The sequence below is a fragment of the Convolutriloba macropyga genome, chromosome 5 (assembly GCF_964194025.1).
Source record: "Convolutriloba macropyga chromosome 5, txConMacr16.3, whole genome shotgun sequence".
Taxonomy (NCBI): domain Eukaryota; kingdom Metazoa; phylum Xenacoelomorpha; order Acoela; family Convolutidae; genus Convolutriloba; species Convolutriloba macropyga.
In genome coordinates, this window is record NC_134472.1 from 19,828,303 (window position 1) to 19,850,554 (window position 22,252).

A 22,252-nucleotide genomic window follows, 5' to 3' on the forward strand; every position below is an offset into this window, starting at 1 on the left:
ACAGTTTCCTTTTTTTAACAACAGTGGAATATACGCTGGCTATTAGGTGCAATTTTCATGTCTAATTCAATATTGTATGAGCTCTTTCCTCTCAAAATCTCTCCCATCTGTACCAAATTTTCCCCTTGCTCTTCTGCTTATTGTAATTAAAATTTCGATTGCAGAAACAACGGTTGCTGACTTGAAAATAATAGCGTAAGGTCATCAAGTTTCATTTGTGTATCTGAACATTGGGCGACTTCATAATAGACGCTAACTCAGATAATAACTAACAGTTTAAAATATGTGTCGAAATAAACTCGAAAACATCATAAAAGTTGAAACAAAAAGTGTTTCAAACATAGTTTTGTCGAACTTATATTTAGTGATGAATTTTTGCAGTTTCAGTTTTTCCGTAATTGATATAAAACGCAAAAGTTATTACTTAAAAAAATAAATGATTAATAGTATAAATTGTTTATCATAAAATGTTTGTTCACATTTCAGATACGACTTAAATTTGATAACTTTTCTTTACTATATCTTTTAATAGCCTATGAACACAAAAACCTAGTTAAATTTTTTTAATGTTTGATGTGAAGACTTGTTGCAGATTTACAGTTCAAGTTACAGATCTTTGTAGCCCATCAAAATTTGAGAAAAAAAAATTAAGGCAATAATTTGGTCAATCAGCAAAAAAATATTAAATTTTGATTGTTTCACAAAATTTAAGTATTGTAATAATTTCTGCTATAGCACAGAGCGCATATACATAGTGAAATAGCAAAATGTTCTGCTGGCTGGACGTACTGCATTTCAAGTTCGTTCCCTGAAAGACATCAATCGATTTTAAAATTATTTCTAAAAAAATCGTCATATAAAAACAGGGTGTTAGAAGGTTGAGGGAGAAAAATCCAATGTAAATTGTGCAGAAGATAAGCTTGACATAGCTTTGACAAGAAGGTCTACTTGTTCAACGTATACTTACCTGGAGAAAAGAAGCCTATAGGAGCAAGAAAGAACATACGAATTGGTTATAGGAGATGCCCAAGTTCGAGAGTTTAAGACCAGTTGGTGTAAATGGGTAGCATAGTAAGCTTGCATGTAAGAGATGCTGGTTCGAATCTAGTGCGGGTGCATTTTCACTGCAGTTGCGCTTGCTTAGACCCCTAACACAGGGGAGAGATATTTGCTTTCGCTGAAAAGAGGTAAAAATTGTTTTACACTGTCAGTCATTATTCATATACTGAAACGTTGTTTAATAGAAGTTTAATTTTGTGAAAATAGAACTTGAATTACCCCGTGTGAGGAAAACAAAATTCCTGAATACCAAACAAAAGTAATCTCAAAGACCACTTTCTCAATCGTCCTGGAAATATTTGTGAAAAATGCTTGAAAATACTTCGTCAAAACGAAAATGAAGTGCTTTTTAAACTCCATTTCCTGTTTTGTAGTGAAAAACAGCTCAACTCGAAAATCACTCCGAAAATGAGTGAGCAAACCGCAAAAAGTGGACGATATCGTTAGTCATCTTCGGTTCTTAATATTAATTTTTAATTGAAGAACGGATCACGCTTCTATGAATATTTGTAATGTTCTTTTATATTGGCGTTCTAAGATCTTTTGACGTAAAATACCAAAAAAAAAATTTGAATTCAGCAACCGACGTTTTTGCGCATCGATTTAAATTGCAATAGCTCCTTCCCATGATTTATACGGAGCCCTTGACTTCTTGTCCTTTAACAAAAATCTTCCACTATTTGTTCATGCTTTCATTCTACCCTTCTTAGGAGTTCTCGGCTACCCGTCCGACTTACGAAACCCTCGTGTCATGGGCTCGAATTAGCCGAAAGTGAAAGCAACTCAGCGATGCGGATGTTTGTTCATTGTTGCTGTTTATTTATTAATTTATTTACTATTTACCTCCTTCCTCTCGTTTGGTGATTTGTTTACCCTTTGTAGCACAGATATATACTAACTAACCTGGTGTGTTTTTGGAGTTCGTATGGATTGCTCGCTATGCCATATGTGATTATATGACGTCACAGCTTCTGTTCAAACCCTAAACTCAACCTTCACGCGTATTTTACCCTTGGGCCATGTGAACGATGAATGAATGAATGTGATACATGCAGCACGCAACCGCCAATCACAAGTACCCTTGTTTGCTTCTATTGGCTGAACGGATCGACCAATCAGAGAGCTGTAGAAGTCGTCATCCAATGGCAGCGTCTCTTCCTTGATCTTCTTCCTCCTCCTCCTTCTCTCCCCCGATGCACCTCCGCTACCTGTTTACCAACCCCCCTTTTTGGACTACTTTTTGTCACTGTACTTTCTATCTCTTCTATTTTAGGTACATAGTCTATACCAACTTATAGCGAAACGTAGAGCCAGTTTAATTTTTTTGATATTTTGGGTCTTTCCCATTATACCCCCCTTTAGTGCAGGGCAACAAACGTCTAACCTACCTCCCGCAGTATTTTTTGTTAATATGCCCGAATTGGGGCCGAGGGGCTATAATGGGAAAGACGTGAGAGCTTTCAATCCTAACCAGTTCTTGTTCAGGAGCCTTAACTAGTCACCCACAATATTTGGCCATTCTATTCCTTTGCACAAAGTATTTAGATTACTTTGACGTCATCTTCAGAATGTTATTTTTTTAAATCAGAATAATTATTTTTCAGTATCAACAAAAATTTACAATAGCAGTCAGCTTGTTAATCAAGCATGAATATGTCAACGGAACAGATCAAGTTTAATAGAAACAGATTCAGTTTAATGTAAAATAAGTGATTCCTGTGTGGTTTTTGATTTGCAAGGCAACATTGGTCATTTTAATAGCTCCTCAAAATTTTAACTGACCACACCTTCTAAGTATAAATGTTTTAATTGAATACAATTAAGAAACTTTTTCTACAGCTCATAGTTCACACTAAAAGAGTTTCCCCTTTTTTAATGAAGTTGGCAATTTCTAGATAAATTAGGATTGATATCTGCTGACCAAAGTTTCCAAAAATTTTCAAATCGTTGTTAAGTGTTATATTTTAAATCATACTAATTAAGTAAACTTATATAGTAAGAAAAGCTATGGTATAGAATGTTCTGAAGGTCTTCCAATTAGTTTATTCAGGCTAATAAAAAGTGAACAATTACTTGTTATAGTTTACTTTTTAGTGTACTAATCTTGGGTACTTGATTTGTAACAACTGCTAAGGAAGTAAGTAATGGCCTGACCCTTTATTACCACTATTATGCACATTACAACAGAACCCTCCCAAACCAACCTACTGCCTCCTTTGGACCATAACGCTCTCTTTCCTAAGCGGTGGGCTCCTTATTACCATTCTCATATTCCTCAAACCCAAAACAAAACCCAGGCTGCAACTTCTCAGCTGACATGCGAACATCATATCTGATCCGATCGAAACCCCGGGTTGAAATTTCTTTGTAATCCCCAGGTCAAAGTCCTCCTTGTGATCATCAAAAACGCACGGGGGGGGGATGAGTACAGGCTCTGAGACAGGCTCTGAGAGCGAGTTAAAGTCTTGCCTTGAGCGATTTTGAACGCGCCATGTGATGATATTGAAACTTAAGCGTGCCAAGGTCTGATCATAAGTAAAAAATCAACGAGTTTTTCAAATTTTTAAGACGGTCTTATCGTAAGACAGTGTAGTCTTGAAGGTTTTGAGCGTAAGCAATTTTGGGCGGATCATATAGAATGTAATAGGAGTCACACAAAAATTTTTGTACGATCGGTTTGTTATTAATAAAAAATAACATACGTTTTTATGACGACATTTATGATGCATGTATGATAACCAATATATCATAAAAAGAAGACATAACTTGTATGATTGGCGAGATTTTTTTGTCCATCATCTGAAGATTCGACTTTAAATCTTAGGACAGCAAACAGTCAAATATTTTAACTTCTTTTAAAATCAATGGAATGTAAATTCAAATTTTTATTACCATAACAACAGTTTGGTTAAACATTTACATTTTAAGAATCGCATTATAAAGATATGATAGTTTGGTCCTTAAATTACTTGTAGAATTGGGTTCTCAAATTAGTACTTGTCTATCCATTGGAACACTTTCATGTAATTTCGTCATTTTTCTAATTAAATTTTCTCCTTAAACTTGTTTCTGTTGTCTATTCCGGATTTCTATCGTTAAGTTGTTCCATCTTCTCGAAAAGTTTCGAATTATTGACTGGTGGCTCCATTTTGATTGACATAATTTTTGGTTTTTCGGTAAAAAACTGGACAGTTCGGGAAATTGCTCTCATCTCATATTTTCCCAAAATTTTGAAACGCGTTATGTCGGAAAGCAGTTTCACTGCTTTCTTTGTGATGCTTAATTAAATCACAAAATTTGAAAATTTTGAGAAGTGAAATTTTTTTGATGTTCTTTTTTTCTGCGGTTAAAATTCTGTCTCTTATTAGAAGATCCTTTGCGCTATCAAATTATTTACGCATATGCAAACCTTCGCATATGCTAATGATTAAAAGTGATCTGAAAACAGTTAGAAATGAATTTCGCTAACTTGGAAAGTTAACTCAATTTCTAAGAATTATTTGACATCTTTCAGTGTTTTCTTTTAAAAAGATCTTTCAACTAACAATTGCAAAAAGAATAAATTTGTGAATCTTTTTTAAAAATGAAAACGGGTCTCGGTGCCCATTTATGTTCATGATTTTTATAAACTCACCCACATGTTTGATATGTCAGTTTATATATAACACGTTATTGGTCACAAAATGCTCTATGAATTGGTGGTATCAATACCGAAATATAAGCTCCCCCCATCCAACCAACTCCCCCCCCCCCCCCCACCTCCCTCTCCGTAAGAGAACAACATCTCCTCCCGCGTCTTTTCCCTCCCTTCAGTCGCGACATTACCCAAAACTCCAAATGCATACAAACCCTCGCTACAAATATTACAAATTATTACAAGACAAAATTTGTCTGTAGTAATGGTTAGGAAGAAAAGCAAACTTTAGGTAAATTGAGAGAACTATAATAGCAAAAGGTATATAATGATTTCGAATCTTCAGGTCTAAAGTGAAGAGAACTTTAATAACTTTATTAACTAATTTTAGTAAGCAATTTTATTTTTTAACGGCAATTTAACAGATTTTTTAACAGATTTAATTTAATAGTTAGCGTAAAAAAGTTTCTGAACAAGTTTTAAACAACCATCCTTATTATTCTGATACTATTGAGCGTAACATCACCCCGGGCTTAGTTTAATTTTAACTCCATACATTTTAACCGTTGACTCCTTTCTTGAGGATAAGCCCTTTGGCCTTGACCTCTGACACTGACATCTGACCTTGACCTTTAACTTTGACCTTTGACCTGTTAAACCGTACCGCAACCGTTTCCACACTCAACTCCTTCACTTATATTATAAGGCCTGCCTCAATAGCATATGTCAATTGATGTAATTTCGGGGTAACATTTCCCCGGGGAGGGGGTAGGGTTTTAACGAAAAGATGCCATTTAAACAATACCTTCTCTTCGTGATTTCAACCACCCCCTTCCCCTCCCCGACATCTGTATGTGTTGCAAGATAGTTGTACGTGTCAAATATAGCCGTAAAATGCATATAGAACTTATTTGCCTTAAACTAAGTCATTCCACTTTTGAACACTTTTTAAGCAATTTTAGTTTTATAGTTGACTTATTTGTTTGGAATCAACTGTAATTGTCTTAACTGTCTATCTCATAGGCAATAGAAAAAACTATTTAAGTTTACGATTCCTGGAAATCAACATTCTTCAAAATTTTTATATACGTGTATAAAAGTTCAGTCCATAATATAAGTATAATTCCCGTTATAAATAATCCGTAAGAAGTACACCAGTCAACTTTGAATGGTTAACTTTCATAATCTTGCGTCATAACTATTCATCTTTCAAGATTAACATCCAGTCTTGACTAGGGTAATTATTATTCCAGAATAGGTAATCCGTTGATAAGTATAAATCTACAATAAGCAATAATCAAATCAGTTGTCAGTAATAGTATCATATAAAAAAAGTATCAAATTATTGGTAATGTGATGGATATGGGGTGTTTTCAATTTACGTTAATCCAACAATTATAACTTCCTCTCTACTCTCTCCTTCCCTTGGTAACCAGTTCAACCTCCTTTTCCTAACTGTCTACCTTTGGTACCTCCCTATAATGTGATATGTTGTCGGTTAATGTCTATAAGCGTTTCTCTCTCTCTATCCTTTTCTTTATACTTCAATCATCTCTTTCTTTTCCTCTCGCTCAGCTGGAAAAAATTAATCCCCGCCCCCTTTCTTTCGCGCAGCGAATCGGCTCAAACAAAGTTGAATAATATATAACTTTTACACCATTTAATTATTTTTTTATTGAGCTCTAACCGCAATTGCTTAAGTGTCTATTGAGATTATCCAGTATATCCCCCTGGGCATTATAACGTACACCTCAATATTATGCTAAATATACTTTGATGGGGGGGGCTATAATTTCGTAGGGGGGTATGATGGTAAAGATCAGATAATTCTGCGCTGTTCCCATCAGAAGCTCCACAAAATGGCTTAGAATTATGAAACTTATTCACGTTGTCGAGCTTATTTCCGTCAGAAATCTTAGAAATTATCTCAAATTTTAACAAGGCCGTACTTTATGGGCAGGCAGTATAGTAAATTGAGAACACAAAAAAAATTGCGTAACGAGCTGATATGTATGCTTCAATTTTCTTAAATTGCCAAGGAAAAGGCTAAGGAAAAGAAAGAGATCACGGTTATTTGTTTGTACCTTTACCCACCCACCCACCAAACTTCCATATATCTTTCCTCTACCTGTAATAACCCAACTTGTGGTATAGAAAACCAACTAAAATGCGAGGTCGCCGAATTTTTGGTCTAGTGGTTGCGAGCGTGAATGAGGACTCGGAGATAGTGAGTTCGAATCCTATAAACTCCATAGTCTTTATTAGTAAATGCAATTGATAATGCAGGAATGATCACGCTCGCAATCATGCGTAAGTTTAGTCAGAATCATGATTCGATGTAAATCAGAAATTTCATACTTTGCGATTAAAAAAAAATAGAAAAATATACGACTCGAATATGATTAAATAGTGACGCAGAAATTCTACACTAAATTTTTTACTTCAATATCTTTATTTTAAAAAAATGCTTAATACCACAGTTGGGTTATTACATCACAGTGAAACGAAACTTTTGCATGCCTCGAAAAGATTTGCTCCAACCCCCCCCCCCCCCCCCCCCCCCCCCTCGAAGAAATTTTTTGTTTGTTTTCATAGGCCTTTGTGAGAAAATTATGTTCATTTTTGAAACTGGATAATCATCTCTATCTTAATAAGAATTAACTTACCGTTGCAACTGTGCAGCTGTTTTATACAATTATAAGGGTGCTATAATATCAATTTTATACGCCCAATCTACTCGACGATTGCAGGGGAGGGGGTAATAAACAGTTGTGATATTTCAAGTTTAGTTTCACTGAGTTTCCTTTCTACCTTAACTCTCTTTCTCTCTGAATGACTTGTTGGTGTAAGTAATAAAGCCTGTGTTAACCCTGTTGTTTGTGCCCTGCTGTCTCTGTAGAAACTCTTCCGGGGCTAGTATTAAGATATCGCCCATGACTGAGACCAGTGGGCCAAATAGGATAGTCACAGTCACTGGCACCCACCAGGCAGTCCATAATGCATGGCACCAAATTGCCACCAGGTAACGACTCCAGCCGGACCCCCTCAGCTCCCACCCCTTCTCCGCTCTATCCAACCCTTACCCTTTCGCACGCTCACCCTATCCCCCCTCCCAACCCAACCCCCCTCTCAACCCCCCCCCCCCCCCCACCTCCATCGCAACAAATCGGCCTTCGCAAAATCATTGCACGACCCAGCTGCACATTACCAAAATGCTGTCAAACCATTATATGTATAAACAAACTCCAAAAACTGATTATGGCTTTAAACACTCACGTGCATATTTTACAATGCCGAAGATCTGCAGTGCTAGAAGTTCCTACTTGCCCAGAAGTTAACTTTCATCATTTTAAACAGTGCGCGTTTCGTCTTTTAAGTAATGGTTAAGTGACTCTGCAGAAGTCACTTCGAAATTCTGACTTAATATCTCGAACCGGTTCGCGGTTCTCGATAAACGCCCGAAGTTCTCAGTGACTTCAAGCGCAGTCACGTTACCATTACTTAATCATGTTGGCTACATTTTGACAAATTTGTCTAAGCACACATTACCCCTGTCGAAAAAAAACTAACCTGAGTTAGAAACCACAAAACCAAAAACTTCGAGCATATTTTCGAGTTTGTCAGGAAAAAAGACAACAGTTATAAATACTCATTGACCAAAAGCCATTAAAAAATTAACCAGTTAAGATTTCCTGTTTTCTGTATACAGTTTACTTTACCTTGCAAAAATTCATTTTGTAACCGACAAGTCCGCTACGTTAAGAAGTTGGCTAAGACAAGCTTTCAAATAAAATGGAGATGACAAAATGATAGAAAAACTGGAGCATTTTTGTTTCAGCCAAAAAAGCTTTCATTAATTTTGCGTTTTGGTAAACAATTTATTTCAGTGATGAACAGAATTTCAGAGCTTGACTTTCCGTATTCTTGAACCATAACTTCTGTTTTACGCTTGCAGTCTGGTCTACTGGTTTGCTGATCCTTGATATCGCTAGATTTTTCATATACGAGCAGTGTTTTTAAAATATTCGGTAAACTGTCAAAATGTCTTTATTACTTGATTAAACAAGTCTCAATCTGTTTTTTTTAAAACTATCAAAACTATATTTAGCAAAACCGATATTGATTGTGGTAAACGCGAACTGTTGCAAAATTCCTATAAGATTATAGCGCTGTTTATACGCTATCCAAACCCGCTTTTTTATGCTTGATGGTAGTTGCAACTGGAAAAAATTGTGTACATTCTGCGAAAACCTGGATACATTTAGGTAAGGTATTGTAACATTATGCTCAGGAGGAATTATATCTAAAAAAATATGATTAGTTGGACAACGATTATTAATAGCCGCACAGCGATAGCTGGGGCTATTATTGGCATTCTCTTGGTTTTTTTACAATTCAAAAAATTTGAATTGTATTGGGGCGCTGTCTTATTTTAAGATCTGTTCACTCATTTTCATGATTTTGAAGTCAAATTGGAGTAGCGATTTTGGTCACGTCGAAACAGGAAATGGAGCGAAAAAGGGAGTGGTTTTGCGGCGTGAAATTTTTTTGCTCTAATTTTTAAGTAGAGTGAGAGAACTATGTTTGAACAAAAGTTCGCTTTCTCGCTAGTGGTTTTTTGTTCACATGCCGCAATTTCACTTTGGTTTTTACTGTTTTTTCAATTTATTTGAATCGGATTTTTTTTCTAAATGGTTTTCCTAATCCATTCATAGTCCATTCTAGGCCTAGTTTTTTGTTAGATTCTCGCTAGTGGTTTTTTGTTGTCTCTAGCGGCATTTTGAGATTGATTTTTGTTTTTTTTTGGTTTTGATCTGATATATTAAAAATGGTTTTCCCAATTCACTCATAGCCCGTTTTAGGTCTAGTTTTTTGTTTTGTCAGTAATAATTCTTTGAATTGTACGTCAGGACTTGTCGTGCTATGTTTTATTATTTCGTCGTCAAGATTTTTACTACGACCATTTGACGTCCACTTTTTGTTCATTCGTTCATGCAATATCAACTGAAATGCGTGCGTCACGTCATTTTCCGCTCTTAGTGGAACGAAATTTTTGTTCCTTTGCGTGATTAATTTTTTTGGTCACACGTATTTACCTCACTCTCGAAAATGACTTCGTCACTTTGAAATTGACTTTTGTTTACTTTATTTCAAAGAGATAAGGTCAAATGAATGCGTCACTCTGAATGAAGGCTATTTAAGAGCAGCTGATAGAGGCAACAATAACTACTTATACAAATTGTTAATCAAAATATAACATCTGAGCCTCCAATAAAAAGACTATTTTTTGGTCTCTCTTTACTGTTTTTTTAGACTGCAGATATACGACGCTATTTCGGGTATTTTCTGGTAATCTGCCAGCTGTGTTTTTTCTTAGGTTGCAATATGTGCCAATACTGCCAGCGCAAAAAATATCTTCTGCATTTTCTCTGCAAACTCTTACTTCGTGAAAACTATTACTCTAGATGGCGCAGTGCGTTAATACATTAGTGTCTTTGCGGCATTTGATTGTTTAATTTAGATCGGATTCCTAAGGCAAAATTGCCATGTGGTTTTTGCACGAAAAAAAAATAAGTTTTTTACTTGTATTTTTACAAATTATTAGCTTGCTTATTTTTTGAGCGATAATATTTTTTCTTTGGAGATACAAAATTGAATTTTTTTGAAAATTTCAGAACTGTTCTAATAGGCGCTCGGAGACAAACCACATAGATTCAACAGCGTACTGGTAGCGTCGATTTTGTCTGATGTAACTGTACATTGTAAACTTCTAAATGGTACTGTATCACGAATCTACCAACAATTTATTATAATTATTAACTTGTTTTAAATGAAGCTCTACTTGTTTAATAAGAGTTGGACTGGATAACACATTTATGTACCTGGCTAGAAGCCTTGAAACCCGCAAAAAATCCCCCATTTCCCATAAAACAGGTTCTTGCATGGTGACTGTTTTTCTTGCGGTCGCTATAGACGTCATTTGGTGGCAAAGCTTGTTTTAATTCTAATTTAGTTGTTTATTTTTTCTTAATTTTTTATCACTGGCAATTGTCCTAAATTTTACTCCTTTGATTTACACTTATGTAATAGTTGTTTGGTCGAAAATGATCTGTTCATGAGTATGGAAACATTAAATGAGTTTTTTCCCAATTTTTGGTTAGTAGTCAAAAACTAGTAGTAGTCAATTTTTGGTTACTTTTATATTTTTGGATGACTTAATAATAATAATAATTTTGGTTCCTGCGTAATCGCAGCGGAACAGCATTAGGCCTACAGTAGCCTGTTCTCAGCTGCCCTTTTTCTTATAAAAACAATCTTCGCGTGGAGCATATTAATCTTTGTCCAACCCAGAAAAATTAGGACCTTGATTTATGTAGATTTAACTTTTATCGTAGCCAATTTTTGGGTCTCGATTTAAATGAAATTTGAACCCAATTTTAGTAGAGAACGGTCACTTTTTACAAGTCGACATCCCATTAATGTCAGCCTTGCCTTTTAATTTTCTGATAAAATTTTTTGGACGATCATTTAATATTGTAGCATTTTAATCACGTAGTGGAGTAGCGTTGTAGCTCTCGAAGATTGCTTATTCTTTTTTTAAAGATTGCTTTTATTTCAAATTTTTAAATTGTTCATATTTTTTCAACATCCGCCAAATTGAATGCTTTTCGCTTTACATGTTTCTGTTGTTAGCTAATGTTATCTAATATTAATGACTGATTTTAGTGATAAATTATAACCATTTGACTGCTTGTGTACTTAATAGCATGCTTGAATACTTCTTGTGTCATTGTGTTAGCTTGACCTCATTACCCCATTATCACATGTGACTGCATTCCACATAAATAAATTGGAAAAAAAACTAGGATAAACTGAGCCCAATATATTATACACGCCGTAATATCAAAAAAAAATATTTAATATATTGTATCAGCGATTAATGAATGATTAATTAATTTTACTGTGATACAGGAATTCAAGAAAAATGTTTCTCTAAGAATGGGAGAAAATGCGACAAATCTATAACTAAGCTTCTAATCAATTTTTTTTTGCAATTTGTGATCAAAATTGTGCGGTTTGGTTGGAACCCAAGTTCAGGATCCAAGTGCTCTACCTCGGAAAAACCTAGAACACATTGTTTTCAGAGATGCGTCCGAAACGGAGTCTGTTATCAGTAGCCTGAAATTTTTTTATTCTTCAAATTATGCGCACTGAAAATTTATTGAGCAGTTTTAGAATTTAGATATTAAGAATTTAGAAGATTTTATCTTGATAGAAGATAATGTCTCATTACATTGCCAAAATTAATAAAACATATAGATCAGAAAAGTGTGTAGAAAACTGAGCTTAGAAATGAATTATGAAGAAGCCGCGCTTCAGAAAATCATATGTGTATTGTGTTGCTTCACAGCTGATTAATATTTAGATCAATAGTATCTATTTAAAGATCATTACCGATAATCATTGAGCAGAAAGATTTGTTTTGTTCAAGCATCAATCATGACCAAGAATCATTTGTTAGGAACTGTTTCCTCTCACCCCCCCCCCCCCCCCTCCCTCCACCCACCGACCTATATTATGACGATATGTCAATCCGATCTTTTATATTTTCATAATATATGTATATACGCGCCTTTCATTTTTCGCATATGGCAATGAACGCTAAAAAATTGGAGCGGGAAGAGGAAACAGATTCATTTGTTCATACACCAAATTTGAATGACATTTTGTATTTTAGCCTTGGACTGGACCCCGCTTCTTTGGCAACTGGCGTATTTGGCTCCAATTCTGGATATGGTAACAACAACGCCACTTTACAAGCGGCAGCCGCTGCCGCCGCGGCTCTATCATCAAATCCTTCATTGGCTGGAGCAACCGGACTCTCAACCAATCAGATGCTAGCACAGCTCCTCAATCCCGGCCTACCATTGGCTAATTTGGCACCGGTCTCGGCCAATCCGCTTTCAATGCCAACGAACACCGCTGGTGGTCTGTATCAAACGGCGAATAGCGGTGGTACTTACGCACAAGTTCAAAACGCAGCGGCTAGTTTGAATGCGGGTGCTAGCAATTCCAGCCTGGTCAATGTTATGCGACCCAATTTCACAAATTTGAAGAAAGCCCGAAGCGAAGCGGCCCCTTATTGACAATGTTGAAAATCAACGAAAAAAGCTCGGAAAAAACTAATATCTGTTAGAGCCACATAACAATATGTAATTATATTTTGCAATGGCCATAATTGTCAAACGTCCATCAGCCCGAAGATCAGCAAATGCGTTTTAGAGTCACAAAAGGCTGAAAAACAAGCAGAACTAATTGGACAAAAACTACATATTTTGTGCAAATTTGAATTAAAATGTTTGAAATTTGTAGCGAAAATGGAAAAAGTTAGCGAACGGTGTTGCTTTTAGATTTATTTTTCATTTTTGCAGCAAAGCAGCGATTTCCGTGAGCTTAACAAATGCCTACTTATGAATATTTTACTATGGATTATTTCAACCTCTCTTTAATGAGATTTAACTGTTGTCATTTATATATCAATGTTGAATAAGTGTCAAATCTGTTTATTTTTCTCTAATAAAACGGCAGAATTTTTTTCTGCTGTGAACAAATTAAATTTGGTTTCTTGTTTATCATTTGCGTGCGTCCTTTCGGAGCAATAATAGTGCAGTTTAAATTGCCAAATATGGAAATGTTTCCTCGCCTTTTTGCTTATAAACATCAATAACAAAAACAAACAACCCTTATTAGAATTTTTATACCCGTGTTGCTCGCTATATAATAATGATGATGATTAATTCCGCTTGTTAAACGCTCAAAACTCAGAAATTTTCACAACGGATCGTGAAAAAAATGCTTTAAAAAGGAGAAAGAAACAGTTCCTGAACGAATATGGATGTGTTAAGACTAGAGCTTAATACAGTTTGTCAAACTTTGTTCAGCAGCGGTCAGGGTTATAAAAAAACTTCAATTAATTACTTGGACATACTGAATTTTACAATTTATCGTTTTGGGGGCGGGAAAGGGGTTAGGGGTAAAAAAAAAACCGTGACTGAACGAGTTCGAATATTGTCTCACAAAGCGAAAATGTTTTAATTATGCTCTTTTAGTAAATTAGTCTTAAAGCTGATAAAATTTGATTCTGAAGTTGTAATAATTATAAATTAGTTACTTTAATATTAATTATTATATTAATTAATAATAAATAATATTGTCGATTAATTATGAAAGTTATCTCAATTGAATAAACATATCGCAATGGTTTTCTAATTGTAACTCGTGAATAAGGCAATATACATTTTGCTTGATCAGTACTTTTTCCTCAACATAACGCCTCAGCTGAGCCTTCCTTGGGGATCAAAAAGAAGAAACTGAGAGGATCGTGATGTCCATTCACAAATATTTTTTCATCCCGCTAAATCTAAACACTATAAAAATGTGACACTTTGTTTTCCTACATTATGCTAAAATTGTTTGCTCATGTTAAAATCGCTTATTAAAAAATATTTTATTAACATTATTTTTAGTTCACACCAACAATTTTCGTCTGGTAATCAAGTATGTTTCAAATAAACGTTCGAACTTACTGATACCAAAGTGTTCCAATCGGTGTCTTTTTCTTAAACTAAATCAGTCAAATCAGTTCTATTAAGTCTCATTAATAGAGATTAAAATTGGTTTGGAATCACTGAAATGTTAAGGAAGCACTTTTACACTTCATTCTTTTCACCCCGGTTTTGCCCTCCGAATTAAACGGTCTTAATTGTCACAAAATTAGTGATTTAAAAATCATTAAAGTCATTAGCGATTTAGTTATCTCATAAAGTCTCTAACAGTGCAAAAATGGTTTTGAACAAGTGATTCAAACTCTAAATCATTTCTCGTTTACATTATATCTTGAGATAACGAGCTTGAGTTTGGCATTATTTCTTAAAACAAAGAAGCTCTGGTAACAAAAAGCCGAGAGTTCCCCCATTGGAAAAAACATAAGCATCCTATTGACTGTTACTGCTCCAATGTCTAAACCTCAAGTGCCCTGTTTAAACATTTAATTAAATATCTAATTTGTTTGCGTAAGAGGTGGACACAATTACGGTTCTTTTTTTGAAAAGCCGGCCACTCAAAAATTCGAAAAAGGAGATAGAAGATCGGAGTAAAATTTTAACGCCTGCAGCGGAAATAGCCTACGCAATACCAGCTCTAAAAAGATCTCTCCATTCAGAGTAAATTTGCCGTCGAAACACGTTTAGAGCAAATTTTTCAAGATTGAGGAAAAAATAAATGAATAGTGTCACTGCATGATCCGACATAGAGTCCCTTTGATAAATCCAATGTCCTCAATAAAATTTTGTAGGTAGACAGCGCAAGAGATGAACGGGGTTGTATCTTGGTATTCCGTAAACAAAATCAATTCCTGAAAGTTCAACGTTTGGCTTCCTATCTTTATTTTTAACCTCGATGTATTTGTACTCAGTATTTTTCATGATTATTTTTTCCCTTATAAGCTATCCTTCCAAACAGAAAAAAAACGCATAGCCAATTACTTGAAGTCTTAGAAACTTTTGCTCCAGATTGTAAATCCGACATGTTTGCTCCTTATGCATTTTGTCATGTTATGACCCCTTTTGCAACTTTTATTTTCATTCCAACCTTAAAATGGGTTGCGTAAATTGAAACAGACTCTCAGAACATTTTAGTATAAAACTTTCAGACAATAGATGCTGGCAAAATAATCAGTTTATATTTGATTAATGTGTTTTCAAAGCACTGTTTTATTTCGTTTGGATTCGATTATCTCACCGTTCTCGAAATTAGTTTTTTATACTAGCTTTGATCTTTCCACTTTTAAAGTACCAATTTGTCCGACCCCTAGAGTAAAAGAACTCTTTAATTTTTTTCAGTCTAGGTCAAAGAGCAAAATAAAATGGATTTCTTATCTGAGATTTCAAACAATGCAATTTGTTCAATGCCACATCCTTGAAAGTCAGTAGTTTTGCGTTCTTTAAAATCATTTCTTTGGAAGTTGTTCATTCGAATTCCAAAATTGACAAAAGATTTGAAAATTTACTCAGTTTTGGGGCTACTCATTTGTGTGATTGAATGATTGAGGGCTGAATATAAAAGATTTTAAACTCTAGGGGATTGAAAACAGTAAATCGGGGTTAAAAAAAGAAGAAATGATCCACTCAATTAATGACAACATTGCAAAAGAAACACCTTAGGCAGCACCGTTTTAAAAACAGCGAAAAAATAGAACTAATTTTACTCGATTTTTAGAGAAAATAAGATTATCAATTTTATCACAGAAAACATGGTTTTTGATTATTTTTTGGCAGGCAGCAAATTGATCAAAAACCGACTATCAAATGTATTAAAACAAAACAGGATCTGCATTTCGAACGACTACTGAACAACTTTGCCTTTTTCTTCCTTTTAAGAACCAAACTGTCAAAAACTTCATTTCATCGGTTAATCACTTAATTTCCAAAACTTCAATTGAAAAAATGTAAATCAAAACGTCTTTATTTTAATTAGTTATTTTTTAATTAGTTATTTTAATTAGTTATTTTTAATTTAATTAGTTATTTTCCATTAAGTAGTTTTGGGAGAAAAATGAATGAAATTTCCTTTGTAGAAAAAAAAGATGTTTCCATTTTCAAGCGTTTTTAAAATATTGTTACAAAAATACTGCAGCTTTTTTTTATAGAAAATGATTTTCAATAATAGCTAAAAAATTGTATGTAGTTTATCTGTTTATCTGTTTAAAAAAGTTTATCTGTTGAACAATTTTTGCGTGGAACCTCAAAAAGCTGGAAAGTGGGAACTTTTTGTTCTCTGCATTGAGGTCTCAATATTGAAAAATATTTTAAACTTAAAATTCTTTTCCAGATAAAAACGTTATGAAATCTTGAAAAGGGCATTTTCTTACAGAAGATCATTGAAACAAATTTTCTTGTTCTCTCTGAAGCATTGTTTTTGATCGAACAAAAACAGATTTTAAAAAAAGTTTCTTTAATTGGCAGAGCCGGATCTGAAATGGTTTTTGCCACTTTTCCTTCGGAAGATTCATTTTTGTTCCGTTGAAGACTTCAGGCAATTTAATTTTTGCCTGAAATCATGGAATATTTGGATTTGAATATTTGAAACAGATCATCTGTTGATAGCAATTCCGAGGCTCAAAACTGTATAAAAGTCTAATGTGTGAAGTTGAGTCTGACATGAATTAAGATTAGTTTAGATTAAGACATGAAAAAGATTTGTTTAAACGCAAGGATTATCGAAAATTGATAGAAAATAAAATGAAAGCATAAAAAACACCAAATCACATAGACTATTGATCAGAAAATGCAGGAATTAATTGGAATTTCTTTTCATTGATTGTTTTGATTTTAATTGATTTTAATCTTTTTATGCGTTCATTTAACTAACCTTTTCTAATTTCTTCATCGACAAAAAAATTACCAAAGAACAGAAAAAATCTAAAACGTATGAGATCATTTATTTTCTCCAAGCGTTTTGATGCTGTCCCATATATGCTCCAAATAGATTATGCAATTTTGCCCTTTACAAGATTTTTTAGCTGAATTTAAGTGTTCTCAACTAAGCTGGTCGTGGGTTTTTATGTATAATAAGGTGTTGTGTTTGAGCAATGCCTGGAGCAAACAGATAAACAGTAACCCAGATAAATGCCTCCAACTTCATCCGGAAGATCTGAAACGGGAGCTTACAGCCACGAAGGGGACCTTGCAACCAGGCCTCACCAATTAAACTCCCGATAAATAAAATCCTCTACTCTTTTTTCAACAATAAAGTTGAGTGTGTAAATGAAAATGTTAATTATTCTCGTAAAAAGCATTACAGAATAGCGCCCCTACAAAAAGTAATTTGAACTAATTTAACACAATTTTCTCAAAGTGGCTTATTTTGTGGAATATGGTAAAAGATTTTTTTCAATATAATCCTCATTTTGTATTTTGTGGAAAACGAGGGTTTAGGACTGTGGAATATGGTGACAGAATTTGACACCATATTGCACAATTAAGCATCTGAGCATGTTTTTGGTAGATTGATTTATCTATTTGGCATTGATAATGCTAAAGGAGCACTATTCCATCTTCAAAGGTAGTTGCAACTGTCGGTTAAAACCGGTAATTGGATTTTATATAATGAAATAATTGTTTTTTCTTTAGAGCTGCAGAATTTTGCAAATTTATTAGAATCCAGTGGTCTTCCACTTGAAAATGTTTCAATTCTGAATAACTTTTAAATTTTTTTTTCAAAAATTATGTTTTAATTTGAGTATAAACGGCTTTGGGAAAGAACTGAAATAATTAATGATTATATTTCATAGAGAGCAATTTTCGGGAAATAACAATTGCTGATCAGTTTTCATACCAGGGATTTTTCAGAAATTAATAAAGCAATTACTTATCCTTGACCAACTGAATGCCCGATATACTTCAACCTAACCTCATTAATCTGCAAGTTTTACAAAGTTGTCTTTTTGATTTGGCTTTGACAATTTTACAATTTAAAATTTTTATAACAGTTTTAACTAATATTATTAATAAAAAATTTTCTAGCTCATAAAAAATATATACTTTTTGATATGGAAATTATTTGTTAGATCATTTCAAAGTGCTTATTCATTTAAATGAATATATATTATATAACTAAGCTTAATTTGTCCAAAAATATAAATCAAATTTCAATTTATATAATTATGCATTATGTATATTGAAAATTCCGGCACTCTCGGCTCACTCTGATGTTTTCAAAGAACCGTAAAAGTCATATCGGTTGCTGCTGAACATTATTTAATCGTTTAATTGATTGTTCAAAGTGACGTAACGATTAGAAATTGAATACTGCAAAATGTGGTTTAAAGTAATGTTAACAGCGGAATCTGAGGATTTATTGTTGTAACCAAACTCTACAATTTATGTTGTAGAATTTGGTGACAAAAATTGAAGCAATTGCCAAATAATTGTTGTTCCGACCCCACTTGTGGGGGGGAGGAACTATATACATAAATGGTTTTTTTTGTTCAGTCAATTTTGACCGTTCGATAAATTCATCGCAGAGAAATATGAGTGGTATCATTAAAAAGCTCGTCCATCGTAGAACTCGAAATAAATTTTTTTTTTTTGAATTTTGTTTTTCTTCGAGGAGTTATCGAGGATTGAAGTTTTATGTGAACACGGCATGATTTTCGGCATGATTTTGGACACTTTTAGTGTAATTTTTCTTTAAATTAAGATCTTTCTATAATTTTAATTTAAAATTACATTTCACGCCACAAAATGAATCAATTTTTGTTCCCTATAAACGAAAGTCGATAGAAAAAAAGACTAGTTCTGGTCTCATAGGAAAGTCTAATATTAAAAAAAAAATCGAAATCTATTTGGGATCTCTTTTTTTAGAAAACCTTTCATATTTTTTAAGTCACCTAGAGACTAGTCACTTTTCATATCGAAGTTCCGTTACTGACAAATTTCATTTACAGTTAAATTAAGCCCAATGAACAGAAAAATCGTTTTCAAGGAATTGCTCATGTTTTTTTTCGGCTTCAACTCTGAGTCTTTGTAATTTCAAATGAAGTTTTAATTTTTTTCGAGGTTTTACTAATTTTTTGGAGTCCTATGCCATACACTTGTTGTCTAAAAGTGCTATAGTTTTTGCAATGAGCATTAAGTGGACCTATCTTGTGTTTTGAGTGAAGTGCTTATGAATGTTAAGACTTTAAAAAAAATTTCCTGAAAAATTTTTTCAATATTAACCAGTCATAAACTTTTTTCAGTCTCAGTAATGACAAGACCTCCTTCTTTTCTACTTCAAACAAAATCAGTATGGTTAGCTGTTTATCTTCTAACTTTTGGTTAGATGGCTTCAATGTCACAAGATTTCAAAAAGTTTTAGTTTTTGGATTTTTTCGTATTATTGGTTCCTTTTGAATCTTATCACATTAACCTAAAATTGACAGCTCCCATTGGCATAGAGAAGACGTTCAATGGACCATAGATAAAGGTTTTAATGGCTTCGACACTTTCTTCTTGCACATTTGTACTGATCTTTTGGTTTTTGCCTGTTTTTGATTTGTTTTATAATCATAGGACTTATTGTGATGTCATACTGATTAGCAATGCATAACAAATATCCCTGTCCTCCCATCGAGACATAACAAAGGGTATTTTTGACTTCTGGTGAACACTATTGAATTCAATGGCTGTAAAGACTTTAAAAAAGAATTTCTAAATTTCTCTGTTTGAACATTAACCAATATTAGACTTATTTCCTTGAACTGTGAGTCAGTCACAGTAATGGATGGCACCAATTTTTTTTATTCAACCAAATTTTTTTTGGTTAGCAGTTTCATCTTCTAGCTATTAGTTTTATGACTTCAGAGCCACGAAATTTCATAATTTTTTTTCACTTATTTTGTTCCTTTTGAAATCTTATTATTCTGTCGAAACTTGGATAATTCTCGTTGCCTGAAGGAGGAGTCTAACGGATCATTTTGAAGTTTATAGAAAAAATTTAAGTTTTGAATGGCTTCGATACTTTCTTCTTACAACTTTCTTTTGATTTTTTTGGTTTTTGCCAGTATTTTTTGTTGTTTTCATAGTTGTAGTAATTTTTGTGACGTCTTATTCATTACCTATGCATGAAAAACATCATTGTCTTCTCATTGAGGCATAACATGATGTCTTTTTTTTACTTCTGTTGAAAGGCATTGAATTCTGTAAAGACTTTAAAAATAATGTTTCTAATTTTTTCTTTTTGAACGTCAACCAATCTTAAACTTATTTTTGTGAACTGTAAGTCAGTCACAGTAATGACTGGCCACAGAATTTTGTAATTCAAACAAAATTGGCATTGATGGCGGTTTTATGTTTTAACTATTGGTTTTATGACTTCGTAGCCGCGAGTTTTCATAATTTTTTTTATAGTTTTTGAATATTTTTTCGAAGTTTCTGTTCCTATTGAAATCTGATCATGTTATCCCAAAACTTGATAGCTCTCGTTGGGTTGGCTTAGAGAAGATGTTCAATGAATCATAGATAAAGTTTTCAGTGAAATGCTTATGGTTTAAACCACTTCAAAAATTTTTTCTCTCACAATTCTTTCGATTTTTTGGGTTTAGCTTGTATTTGTTGTTGTTTTCATGGTTAATGACTTTTTGTAACATCTTATTGCTGACTTATGAACTTCAGACATCCCATTAAGGCATAAGTTAGCTTAATTCTTTGCTTCCGTTGGAAGCTATTGAATTTAATGGCTTTGATACTATGGATTTTTTCAAAAACTTCGTGGGTTCTAGTGTATTTGTTCATATTTGTTGAGTTTTTGAGGTCATTTTGTTAAAAAATAAGAACCCTATTATTGCAAAAAAATAATTGAATAAAGAAAAATTTTTACTCAAAAGTCTTTTTTGAATGGCTTCGATACTTTTCTCTCTCAATTTCTTTCTGAATTTAATGTTTTCGCCTGTTTTTTTTTAATTCTTTAGGTAGCCGTAAAATTCGGACCATTCTAAAAACTTGCAATTGATGATTGAATGAAATATGTTACTCAAAGATGTCAGTTTATAGCGAACAGTCTTAAATTTTATGATATTACATATTTTTAATGGATTTTCAAACTTTTCCGTTTTGTTGTTCTTTTCGTCAACTTGTAATTTGCTCTCATCATTGAGAGATCCCATTCAATTCCTTGTACTTCAGAAGTTAAATTCTCTACTGATATTATGTCATAACTCATGAATTGTTTGTTGAACAATATGCAATTTCATAAAAGTTTTTTGAGTGGTGTATTTGTGTTCCTTTTTCTCTTCTTTTAGCGCATTCGCGTAATAACAGATCCCAATGTTTTTCAAATGTGGCCCAAATGAATTGATTTTTTCTTTCAATATAATTTTAGCTGACTTAGAACAAATGAAAATTGAGTAAAAACAAATAATACTCAGATATTAGCTAGTGAGTTTAATGGCTGCAAAACTTGTGTTTTCGCAAATTACTTATAATTTTTGAGTTTTTCTGCCTCTTTATTCTGTTCCTAGGGCTTAGTCTAAAAAAGACAGATTTCATTAGTTTCATTAGTTTCATAATAACTTTTTAGTAAATTTATCAAGAACAATTTTGTTATAAGCAAATGATTTATAAAACTTTTGATCGTATTTGGTTCAAAAAAGTTTGAATTGATTTTTGAATTTCGCCCTTTTCTTTTCTTTGTCGACTTGTTACCTGGTCTCACTAAAGGAAATTTTCATTTGCTGTTTAGTTAGGCAACAGTAAATTTTTGTAGTTAAGATTAAGTTTTGATTGCATTTTGACCTTGTTACTAGGTTCTTTTATATTTAGATATTGAGTTTTTGCCGTGACATTTTTATTTTTCCTTATATTGTTCTTTTCATAGTCTTTTTAATGCCAGATCTCGTGAGCGCTGTAATGAGGCATGACACTATTTATTTCAATTATGGTTAGGTTTTGTAACAGTTTTTTATACTCAAACATCTTTTTTTGTTAACTCTTCATTTGGTTGACAATGAAGTCAAAAATG

At 33.4% G+C, this 22,252-nt stretch overlaps 1 protein-coding gene across 2 annotated transcripts in view; it reads left to right on the plus strand.

Annotated features, from left to right (window-relative positions):
• The window catches only part of LOC142339205 (poly(rC)-binding protein 2-like), a 78,951-nt gene extending 65,310 nt beyond the window's left edge, over positions 1-13,641 (plus strand). The window contains exons 11-12 of one of the 2 annotated variants that reach the window (XM_075389045.1): positions 7,593-7,715; positions 12,432-13,641. In XM_075389045.1, the coding sequence (XP_075245160.1) occupies positions 7,593-7,715; positions 12,432-12,840 (532 nt within the window). In that variant the 3' untranslated portion in view covers positions 12,841-13,641. The remainder of the gene's footprint in view (positions 1-7,592; positions 7,716-12,431) is intronic. The other variant, XM_075389046.1, reaches the window with a different exon arrangement.
• Positions 13,642-22,252: the final 8,611 nt, after the last annotated feature.